The following is a 12,453-nucleotide window of genomic DNA, read 5'->3' on the forward strand; positions in this document are numbered from 1 at the left end:
CTTTAAATTAACCAACAAAAGAGAGAATTTGACCTTTAAATATCTGGTGGAGACAGCACTAGCATAACTAAATATGTTGTCCATTAGTTAAGGTTTCAATTTCTTAGGAACTAAAGTAATATACTAAAGAATTTATATTAAATCCAAATGATCCGAAAATGTTGCCATATTTATTAAATATAATTATGGTTTTTGTTTATAAATTCTTAATTTGAAATTTTTTTGTAGGAGATTAACAATAACACCCTTTGACCCGCGGTGTGAAATTGTGTATAAAGTTTTATTTTAGTGTTTTTAAAAAGTCTTATTAAGTCGACTTTAATGGCTAACATGTATTTATTTGATCACAAAAGACATAATATTTGCACCAAAAGAGAGAAAAAAAACGGATGTGCATACATTCAAGAAAACTCTTTACAATATTAAGTAGATACATTGTTCATACAAACTTATAATAATACTGTACAAAATAAAATATAATTAGTTATCCTATAGTTGTGAAAGTTTCAGCAGATATAGTAGTATGGCACACTTGAAGTTTCTTTTCTATGCGCAAATTTCATACACTACACACTAAAGCATGGCTATGTACTATTGCCTAGTTAAGCATTTCTCAGAGGAGAAAAGATCAAGGAAAATACAGTTTGGAAAATAATTAATCATGCAACAGGAAATTTCAAGGGCTAATAATCATCTTGCTGCTGATAATTGCATGGCTTCCTGATCATCCATCGATTCATCCATCCAAGCAAGCCGATGCTTCATGAGAGTTAACTGCAACTCTTGATTTCTCGCTTCTTCAAGTGTCTCCCACTCGGCCCACCTCTCATTTAAGCCTACTCCTTGCAACATCTTCACCACTTCTGCCATCCTCGGACGATCCTCTGGTGCATTTTGAGTGCAGAGCAATGCTACCTTGACTATCCTTTCAACTTCATTAGGATCATAGGCTGTCAAGTTGCTGTCCACTATATCATGGAGCCTCTTTTCCCTTAATAACTTCTTGATCTAAAGGGCATTTGACCAAACCATTAACGACTTACAGACTGAACAATTATTGTTCAAGAAAAGAAATACAGCTTTGGAATTCAGACAAGGGCAAGAAAAAAAAAATTAACAGAAAGCTGTCAACCTGTCGTCTTTGGCAATGATCATACGTGGGATCAGAATGTTCCCTAAAAAGAAAACAAGGAAAAGAACTTACATGATCAACCAATATCACATCTTCTTCTTCTTCAAGGCGGGATAAGTCTATGGCACGCTGCCCTGTCATGAGTTCTAACAGGGTTATACCATATCCAAATACATCGGTCTTTTCTGAGGATTTCCCTGTGGATAAATATTCAGGAGCAATGTGACCCATAGTTCCTCGTACTTGAGTAGTAACATGAGTTAGTTTTGCATCCACTAATTTTGCAAGCCCAAAATCCCCAAGTACGGCTTCAAAATTATCATCTAAAAGAATATTTGCAGCCTTGAGGTCACGGTGTATGATCTTAGGATTGCAATGCTCGTGCAGATATTCCAGGCCATGAGCTGTCCCAAAAGCTATCTTTTTTCTCCTTGGCCAGTCTAAGCCTTCCTCGCCAGGCTTCAAGTCTACCAGGAAAAAAATATTTTCATTTTTGCTTTAAAGTAAAGCTGGAAATACTAAACACAGTAAAGAATATTGTACTTGCAGAAAAAGATAACCACCTCTCAATTGATAAGCAACACTGAGATTTTTCATGTATGGGTAAACAAGGATTCTCTCCGATGCTGTTGTACAAAATCCAATCAACCGCAAGAGATTTTTATGAACGGCAACACTTATTAACTGGACCTCCCTCAGAAATGCAGCCTCTCCACCTGGATTATGATAGTCTGTAAGGCGTTTCACAGCCACCTCAGTATTATCCATCAATTTGCCTTTGTAAACCTTCCCAAAGCCTCCTTGGCCAATGATGTTACTTTCATTAAAATTGTTGGATGCAATCTGAATCTCACGCCATGAAAACCTTTTCACTTGGCCAAAGGAGAATTTACCCTCATCTTCACCTAGGAGTTTAAGAAAGAGAGAATATCTTAATTTTAAATTCAAAAAGGCAGCCCTATAATGAACTGAAATTTATAGGCTGCTAAAGTCTATAATGAAAATTTTGCTCCCATGACATTAAGCCCATATAACTTAAATTCAGAAATTTGGATTCATAAATACAGCTAAGGATACATGGAAGAAATATCAGATTGATGTATGATAGCAGATAGTTAAGTAGAGTGATATACCTGCAACATCTACAAATACTTCATTTTTTATTTTTAGCAGTTGCTGTCGTCGATATGTGAAGGCTGCCCCCAATAACAAAAGGAAGAATGCACCACAGCTAGCAGCAATCATAACAAGTTCGACTTTTGATTTTCTGGTTACAACTAGAGATACATTGTAAGTTTTGTAACGTTAGATACATGCATAAATAAGCAACTATAAGGGAATGAATGCTTATTCACGAGATTATACCTTTTAGAGAAGAGCCTGAATCACAAGGTTTCCTAAATCTGGTACCACATTCAAGTTTTGTTCCTGTAAAACTGAATACATAGAATGAAAGTTAGTGACTTAGTGTAGACTGTAGAGCATGTAGCTCTGAGTAGCCCAAACCTAGAATAATAAAACCCATGCAACGTGCCTTAAAGCACAACAAATTCCTGAAAGAACTGGAGAAAGGAGAAACTTGAAAATAAGAGAATTTCCTCAGGCAGTGGCAGAAGTTAAAAATGGGAGCAATTAGCTGCCTACAGAATTCATACTCAATAGTTTCTTAGTGTCAAATTACTGAAAAGAACAACAAATTGAATAACCAAATGGATACTCATCTCTGTATGGCTATACAATCATGTAAAAAAGTTAAAACCTTACCCAAAAAAAAAAAAAAAAAAAGACCAAGTTTTATTTAAGTATTTACTTGAATGCTCGAGCTGAATAGAGTTGCAAAGGGATTGTGCCACTTAATTCATTTTCTGAAAGATCCCTGTATAGAGAAAGCCAACAGTGAGGAAGTTTGTCTTATAGGCTACAAGGAACAGTTATACTTTAACTAATGAGCCGGGGATTACAGATGCTTAAGATTGTTGAGCTGTGCCCAGCTACTTGGTATAGTACCAGAAAACCTATTGTGGGAGAGATCCAGAGTCTGCAAGTTCAGCAAGCTGCTCAAACAATCAGGTAGTTCACCTGACAAGCTATTATCCTGCAATTCCCTGTAGGGTCAAACGCTATAATATGAGACACAATGTCCAGCATACGTTCATGCAATCATGAACCACTGTATTGTCATTAAAACAGTTGGGAGAAAGCAGTCGACAGGATAATATAAAAGTGCTAGGACCAAACATAAACTACATCAAGGGAAAACAGAAAACAGAATCCATCATACAGCCAAGGCCCAGGAAGCAACACAGAACCTAGAAGTAAGTACATACAGCCAATCTGACATAGTCATTACAAGTTTTGGTAATGTCGGTCCTCAATCTCAACCTTCATAGTATATTAAAAATTTAATTCAAGAGTTGTCCAAAAAAAAAAAAAAAAATTCAAGATGAATCTTATCGTGGAAATGCTACTGTCTAGTACTCCCTCTGTTCCTTTTGTTCTTCACATTTAGATTCTTGACAATAATTCTAAGATAAGTCTTTTAAATTACTTTTGTTGGGTGTGGCCCAAAATTTTTTGGGGCTATTGTAAAGGTGGATTATTTGTGCGTATTCTAGGAGGTTATAGAAAACTCATGCAAGTTTAGTACTTATGCACTATCTAAACTTCTCTACCAACTTGTATCATGCAAGTTACTTAAAACACTCTAGAGAATTCTTGAAATTGAAAGTAAGTAGAAGATATGGTTTATGAAAATTCTAGAATATGATGGCTACAGGAATGATGAAGGGAGTTCTAGGATCATTCTTGAAATTGAAAAAATTGGTTCATGAAAATTCTAAAATATTATGGCTATAAGAATGATGAAGGGTGTTCTAGGATCTTCTAATAATTTCTTTCAACCTCCTTCCTCAACTATAAATATTGGTGTTAGTGGTAGAATTGATAAATTCGATCTATCATATAAATTGACAATTGTAGATTTGATATGGATATAAAAAAAATATAAAATAAACAAAATTTCCTTACAAGCTATCCAAGAACTTGAGTTTACATATATCAGGAGATAAAGTTCCAGTAAATCCATTTGAACTAAGGCTCCTGCATGAAAATAAGGCCAACATCTCATCATAAGTTTTGGTTCATATTACCATAAAGATTAAATTAAAGGTTACAAAAAAACTTACAAGAATGTGACATGTCCACTTAAACAAGTGACACGAGACCAGCCTGAACAAGGAGTTACATAAAAGTCATTCCAACCTGTAATCTTATGATTGGAATTATTCAAAATCTTCAACAGATCAATCAAAGCTTCACCTAAAAAATGGAAAAAACATTACTCAATAATCTTTAGAATTTGGAAATTTTTTAAATTACCACCCAAAAATATAACCATAATCTAACTAACCACCCAAAACTTTTTTTATTTTATAGATTAGCACCCAAATTGAAAATCCGGTGGAAATCTGTCATGTGGGCCCTGCAAAAGTTATTTTCCTCTTTTTTTTTTTTTCGACTTCATTCTCTTTCTCATTTAATTTTCTCAACCTACCCTATTCTTCATTCAATTTACTCCTTCAATTCTCTGCAAAATCCCCTTTTCTCCATAATTTTGAACACCTCATTAAATTAGAACCCTAATTTTCTAAGCTTAGTGCAATGACGTCAAAAGAGGTAAGCAATTATGTTCCAATCAACCCTAAAAGTGCCAACAATTTGTAACTATACAATTTCAGCAACGTTAATTCAAAATCAATCACAAACTTTAACGGAAACCCTAATTCAATACTACTAGACAACCTAATTACCTAAATAAATCAATTAATTCGTCTGCAGAACCCTAATTAATTAAGCCCAAAAAAAAAAAAATAAGCCCCAAATTCCCCTAATTAAAATGTCACAAGAACCCTAATTCCCCAATGAAAATGACACAAGAACCCTAATTTTTATTACCTGAAGCGAAATGAATTTTGTCGCTGTTAGCTGTTAGGGATGCGTTTGTTGTTACAAATGAGCTCCAATTTGTGGAAGATGGGATGGCTAATTGAGTTAGGGGAAATGATTTATAGGAAAAATCGGGCAGGGAAAACAATTAGAAGGCAAAAACTAGCCGTTTTTAGCCGTTGGCTGGGGCCCACATGACAGATTTCCACCGAATTTTCAATTTGGGTGGTAATCTGAGTATTTAATTAAATTAAGGGGTGGTAATTTAAAATAAAAAAATTTTGGGTGGTTAGTTAGAGAATTTTAATATCACTTTTATGATTAACCTTTGACCGAGTAACTCGAGTAACCCCTAACCGAGTGAACCCCTCAAGTAAACTTTAACCGAGTGAATCCATCAAGTAACCCCTATCTGAACCCCTCAAGTAACCCTTGATCGAGTCTCTCGAATAACTATGATTTAATAACTCCGATAACCACCGCCACACGGTATAGCAGATCACATAAAAAAAAAATTGTGATTTTTCTTATTTTTTACTAAAATAAATGAGATAGAAAAATTGAAAAAAAAATCCAAAACAAAACATTAAAATATCACAACAAATATACAAAAATGATATATATAAAAAATTATGCATTTAATTTGGATAAGTTAAGATCAATTTCTATTCTTAGCTATCTTATCTTTTATCTTTTATTTTGAATTCCGCATCCTTTTCGTTATCTATAATTTATCTAGCTGATTTTCGCTCCATCAGCTAGTTTTCATTGAACCATTCGAGATATCCTTCGGATTTTAATATCTTTTATTTTTTGTTTTTAACTGTTTTGCTTAAAAAAAAAGATTTTGTACATTTAATTTGTAATACTTGTGTATAGAAATTATAGGGTAAGTGTGTTTGGCTTTGAAGCACCCCCATTAAAAAAAAAACATTTTCATTCATTGCAAAGGTGTATGACTTTAGTTGTCGTTCCAAAATATTCTTAGCAATACAAAAGACATATTTGTATTAGTCAATTCCCTTTAGGCGTCGTTTGGTTCAAAAAATTGGTGGTATGGATTGGGTATCCCATATTCTTGCCAAACTTGTTTGGTGTGATTGGGAATGGATTTAGAATCTTAGGGCGTGATATTGGAATGAAATGGATTGAGAATCCATACCATGGTGGTATGGATTGGGAACCCCATACTTTGCCAAACTTGGTTGGTGTGATATTAGAATGGATTTAGAATCTTAGGGGTGGAGGTAGGTATGGGATTGTAAGGAGTTATACTGGAGTTAGATACCTAGTACTTCCTTCGTTTATTTTGGTTGCTACACTTTTATTTTCACGGTCTGCTATACAATTTTTTAAGAGGTGAGAACTACAGAGAAAAATAAGAGGGTAGGAGGTGATAGAGACAAAGAAATGTAAAAAATGAAAAGTGTTACAACTAATTAACAATTTTCAATATAAGAAAGTATAGCAACTAAAAAGAAATGGAGAAAGTATGAGAATCCGTAGCAAAATAATGTTCAACCAAACATTGGAAGGATTTTATTCCATTCCAAAAGCCCAACCAAACACTCCAAGTTCCTCACTAGTTTATGTGTTCAAAATATTAGAAAAAACATACTTATTAGATTATATGATTTGAGAGTTGTTTAGGGATTTGAGTGAACTCTTGTCATGGAGATTTTGTAAGGGTTTGATGAATACATGCAAGAATTTGAGTAACTTCCTATGTGTATGATAAGCTTCGCTAGCTGCCATTATAAGAGGGAATAGTTGGAAACATGAGTTGATATAGAAGCTCAATAAAGGATCCAGTTACTTGACTATGTTTTGATAACAATAGTGAAGGGAAGAGGAGGGTAAGGAAAAAGAGGGAAGGGAAAGAGGTGAGGGGAGGGAAAAAGTGACTTTCCATTTTCCTTCCATATTACTCCAATGTTTCGAGGGATTTGGTTTTGTTAAAAGAGGAAGGAAAACAGATCCTTCCCATCCCCTTATATATCCAAACAAAGGATGATGCATCCCTCCTTTTCTCTTCTTTTCTTTTTTTCCTCTAGTCTCGCTATCCAAGCACAGTGTTATAAATTTTAATAGAGTTGTTAGCCTAGTGAGTTTTGAAAATCAAAACCCCCTTAGGGGTTGAGGTCTTTCACCTCCTATATTAGATCTTGGAGGATTTTTGGTAATATCTCTCTTGCATCCATCATCTTTCTACTTGCTTTAAGTTTCTTATTGCTTAGTTTTTTGATCTAAATAACAACTTGATTATAGTAAAATTAGTTATTGACAATGAACAATATCCAAAGAATGTCTAAGCAGCATTCATAGAGAATGAATTCCTCCTATCTTTAAGCATATCTTTTCCATTTGGTGAGTAATAGGAAGACACATAACTAAATAAGCAATAACAATATACAAGAAAGTAGTGATCTGTATTGCCAACCTGTCAACCACTGAAATATAAAGGATCACTAAGCAGTCAAAATGGAATCTGTGAGATGCTTAACAAAAAAAGCTGGTTTGAGAAAAAGGATTTTAGCTAACTTTTTAAAGATGTATTACTGACTTAATGTTTCTAAAGTTCAGACAAACAAGGGGCATAGACTTAGTAAACAAGTGCATCCATCGTTGATGTGGGGAAACGATTAATACCAAAGATTATTATCAGTGATGATTGTCAAAATTTTCTGATCTTATGGAGCAATAAAATTGATAGCTCCAAATATCCTTTGAATGATTTAGTAAAGAAGCCAATAATACGACTATTCTAAATCCCCAAGTCACACATAGAATAGATACAAGGAAAAGTTGTCGACACATACCTTCAACATCAGGAGCTGAAGTTGGAGAACCATTTCTTAGCAGCAAGACGAAAAAGAAGCAGTTAAGTACAATCCTTGTCAAAATGTGCTTAGAAACATATATATTGAATCGACAACTCCCTCGTTTGTCTGAAAACAATCAAACAGAGTTTCTTCAGGTTCAGTAGGCCAGAGAGTACAAGGCGGAATCATTTGTACCACCAACAGAAGACTTAAACAGGCTATTATGCAGAGCTACACAATCAGTTGTAGAACAGGAACATACATAGATGAGATATATTAAAGTAAAAGAATGATGAGCAAATGTTAAGACTAAATTCTTGTCTGCTACTAGAATTGCAATTTAATAACAGTTTGATCAACATAAGGCAACTTGTCCAAAGTAGAAAGTGCATAAATATCTTATTCTAAATAAATCAATTCAGTTAAAGTTCAGGGGGACTACATAAAATACAACTGCTTAATGAATTGAAAGACAGACACTATAATAAACACACTGATATCTTCCCAGAACAAGCAGAACCCACAATTACAGTATGACTCAGAGGAGCAAGTACAGCAAAATCAGAAGAAACATATAGATTTGTTGGTATACAACGAGCTACAAAGGGCAGTGATGTAGACAAAACATATGATTATAACGTAATAGAAAAAAGGATTAACTTACTTGGTCCAGCCATGACTCTTGAAACCTCTCACCAAACAACAGAAGAAGAAATAGGCAACCATGATCAATAATAAGTGAATATGACTATATGAGAATGATGATGATGATGAAAAAATGATTATGGGATAGTGCAAGGGACCCACATATCATACCAAAATCAAAGTAAGAAATCTTTTATTTAAACAAAAGTTTGTATGAAAAAGATTAAATTAGGCAAGTGTTTGTGTTATGTACCAATCTAGGAGACTGTAAAGTCACCCTAATAAAGAGAGAGAAATCACAAAGGCATATGATATGGCAGCACTCACTCACTAGAAGACTAATTGGATTATTGGTGGCCAAGAATATGAATATGAAACCCACTCAAAAATGCTGTCTTTACTTTTAATTTATTTATTAGTACTAGTCTTATTCAATTCCTTAGCTAGTGCATTTTAATTGAGCTTCTTCTTTACACATCTTCTTTATTTCCCTCTATATAAAAGTTTTGCCTTTAAAAAGTTTTAGCACTGATGATTATGCTGTGATCACCACAAGAACATTCAAGCAAAAAACAAGCTTCGCCTTGATGATAACTTGATGTGATCATACGAGACACGAACAAAGTCTAAGATAATATCCGATACCGATCAATCTCATGAATATCACATATAAACAAAAACCAACAAACTCAAAACCACTATCTAATTCAGTTTTAAGTTTTATTGTTCATGTGTTTGAGATTGATTAATATCGAATATTAACGTAGACGTATTTCCCCATAATCATACATACTCCTTTACTAGATTTCCAGCGACACCATTAGTTAATTAAGCAAATATATGAAGATTCACTGAGGAATAAGATCAAACAGGTGGTGGGCATACCAAATCAACAGCCATTTTCTAGCTAAATTCCAAAACTGAATATCTGGGCATGCTTCAAACATCTCCAAGATTATAAAGATTAAACCTTTATTCTATACGGATTATTGGATTTATAACAATACAATCAAATCTTCAGATAAAATTAGTGCCAACTTAGCTGAGCTCCATTTTGGTGTCCGAACTTGGATGCAAATTGTGGGAGTCGAAGCAATTTGCACTGATTTTGTGGGTTTACACTGTAATCTGGAATTCTGGGTAATATATGTACGTATATCAGTATATATAATCACTTTGCAAATTTAAAAAATGGTTAGCGCTTTTGTGTGGGTTGACGAACAGGACGTCAGGACTATACATAACTTGCCAAACTTGGTCTTATTTTTATGGCAAAATAGCCAAAATTGTCACCTGTATGGTTGTACATAGTTACATAGGACGAGTAATAATTAAAGGCCTTGTATGGTTGCCTAAATAAAATAGAAAATACGGAGAATCATGACACTTTAACTTGTATAATTGTTTGGTTACTTTCTATGTCAATTAAAATTCATGAAAATTTCAACTACATATTGTCAAAATTCATGAAATAAAATCCATGAATTACAACTTCATAATTAAGGAAATAAAATCCCATAAATTACGGCTATGTCCCTCTATAGTAGATAGGTAAAATCATATGAATTAAAACCTCACTTGTCAACCAAACAAATTTATCATAATTAATTAATTAGCCGTCTTCAAAAAAAAATTTAATTAATTAGCCAATAAAAAAATCCAATACAAAAAGAATAAATTAGAATGTATATGCTACTCGTATTATCATAAAAACTAATCAGAATAATAAATTAGAATGTGTTTGTTATTATGGTAAAAAAAAAAAATACAATTTTTAGAGTTCAAATTTTCAACCAAACTGTTCAAAACGGGTTTAACCGGTTATTTCGGGTCGGATGGATTTGTGTCGGGTTGATTTCGGTTCGGATGAGTTCGATTCGATCAAGTTCGGTTTGATTAAGATAAGGTTGATCTGTCAAGTAAATATAGTAGTATAGTAGTATAAAAATTGGAATAAAAAAGTTGATGATTAATTGTGGTCGGGTAAAAATCAAATCGAGTTAAAATCGGGTCGGGTTGATATCAGTTCGGGTCAAAACAGATCGGATTAGATCAGTTATTTTTCGGGTCAATTTCGGATCGGGTTAAGCTCGGGTCGGATAAAATCGGTTCGATTAAAGTTCAGGTCGGGTCAAATCGGATTCGGGTTGTGTTCAGTTCGAATCAAATCGGTGTCGGATTAAGTTCAAATCGGGTCAAGTTCGGATTCGGGTCGAGCTCGGTTCGGTTATAGATCGGGTTTAGATCTTAATTTTCTCGGATCAAATTGGATCGGTTACAGTTTAAAACGGATAATATTTTTCGGGTCGGTTCGGTTTTGACACCTCTAATTTCAACTACTTATTGTCAAAATTCATGAAATCCCCATAAATTACGGATGTGTTTATCTATGATAAATAGGTAAAATCCCATGAATTAAAACCTCACTTCTCAACCAAACAAATTTATCATAATTTATTAATTAAAAGAATAAATTAGAATGTATATACTATTAATCTATTATACATAAAAACTAATCAAAATAATAAATTAGAATGTGTTATTATTATGGTAATAAATAAATAAATAAATAAATAAATAAATATATAAAATTAAAAAAAATACAATTTTTAGATTTCAAATTTTCAACTAAACTGTTCCTTGGTGGTGCTCATGCTAACCACTTTCTTGTGATAATTTGAATGTAGCACCCTATTAAAAGACGGGCTTGCAACCGGCCGATATTGAGGCAGTAACGTACCGGCTTTTTTAAACCGAACTCCACAAGCATTACACAATGTTCCTCGCCCCATAGGCCCTTCACGCCATTGTGGAGTTTTCGTAGCTTGACAATGAAAGCAACTTCGAGGTTGTTTGCTTAGGACTGATATTAATTCTAGTATAACTTCATCGAGCTTATTATAATAGGGAAGACCGCCCCATGAAGTTCTATTTTTGGGCCATCTTTTGAATCTAAAACCTTTACTTCTTGGTTTTCTAGGAAATTTTGATAAAAACAAAAGCTCAATCCTCTTCGTAGTTTTTTTCTTAATATAATTAGTTTCATCATTACTAAACCTATTGGATGACTTGGGCGATATGGAAAAGGATGGAGATGAGAATAAGAAATCGCTTTGCTCTTGTAAAGGGAAGGACAAAAACATGTTTTCGTCTTGAAAACTAGGCAGTGTTATCGATTTTTCGAGTTTAGTCGGGTTATATGTTGGTAAATCCCATAAACAATCGTTAGGGACGCATAATGGTTCGTCTAGAAAATTAGATTCGGACGAAGGTGAATAATTAGTTACTAATGATGTTTCTCCAAACCTTTCAAAATCCGAAAAATAGTAGTTTGCAGGGTCAAAACCATCATCTTGATAGAGTAGATCTTGTTTAGTAATAGCCATGCTAGCAAGAGAGTTATGACGTGTATGTATATTATGTACAACAATATGTTTTTCTTATGGTCAGAACACATATTTATAGAGGAAGAGAATAATCGGTAAATGTTTTTTTTTTTTTTTAATATAAGAGAATAAACATATTTATCCGTTGATATAAAGTTGGTTAATTAATTTAATCTAAGGATGGAATTATAGCACATTGTAAAATGAGTAAAATTATCCTTAAATACGGAAAATTCTATAAACTTGACAATTAAGCTACCTGTTGTAGTTGTAGTAATAACCCAATAAAAAACATAATAGACATGAAACATGACGCTAAAAAAACTATATCCAATAAAAAGATTTACATTGTGAGAATCAGGAATTCAGGATAATAATAATAATATTTGCTAAAAAACATCTTTACTTTTTATTTTAAACGTGTTTTTTTTTTATTCAATTATCTTTAAACGAAAACTTTCATAATTTTATTTATTTTATTTTTTTTGAACGGAAAAAACTTTCATTATTAGTTGGTCCTTAA

The 12,453-nt window shown here is 33.3% G+C and overlaps 1 protein-coding gene across 2 annotated transcripts; it reads right to left on the reverse strand.

Annotated features, from left to right (window-relative positions):
- Positions 1 to 374: 374 nt before the first annotated feature.
- Positions 375 to 9,399, reverse strand: LOC110701275 (probable LRR receptor-like serine/threonine-protein kinase At5g63710). Of its 2 annotated transcripts, none has more exons than XM_021878897.1 (11): positions 8,564 to 9,399; positions 7,897 to 8,025; positions 4,318 to 4,360; positions 4,160 to 4,231; positions 3,094 to 3,237; positions 2,943 to 3,008; positions 2,498 to 2,568; positions 2,266 to 2,409; positions 1,696 to 2,037; positions 1,205 to 1,599; positions 375 to 1,008 (listed from the first exon to the last, which is right to left on the reverse strand). In XM_021878897.1, exons 1-11 carry the CDS (start codon positions 8,574 to 8,576, stop codon positions 691 to 693), a joined length of 1,737 nt encoding a protein of 578 aa, XP_021734589.1. In that variant the 5' UTR covers positions 8,577 to 9,399; the 3' UTR covers positions 375 to 690. The 2 variants fall into 2 exon arrangements, with proteins under 2 accessions (XP_021734589.1, XP_021734588.1); XM_021878896.1 differs by having other exon boundaries at positions 4,318 to 4,450.
- Between the last annotated feature and the right edge of the window lie 3,054 nt (positions 9,400 to 12,453).

The sequence above is a fragment of the Chenopodium quinoa genome, unplaced genomic scaffold, assembly GCF_001683475.1.
Source record: "Chenopodium quinoa cultivar QQ74 unplaced genomic scaffold, ASM168347v1, whole genome shotgun sequence".
Lineage (NCBI taxonomy): Eukaryota > Viridiplantae > Streptophyta > Magnoliopsida > Caryophyllales > Amaranthaceae > Chenopodium > Chenopodium quinoa.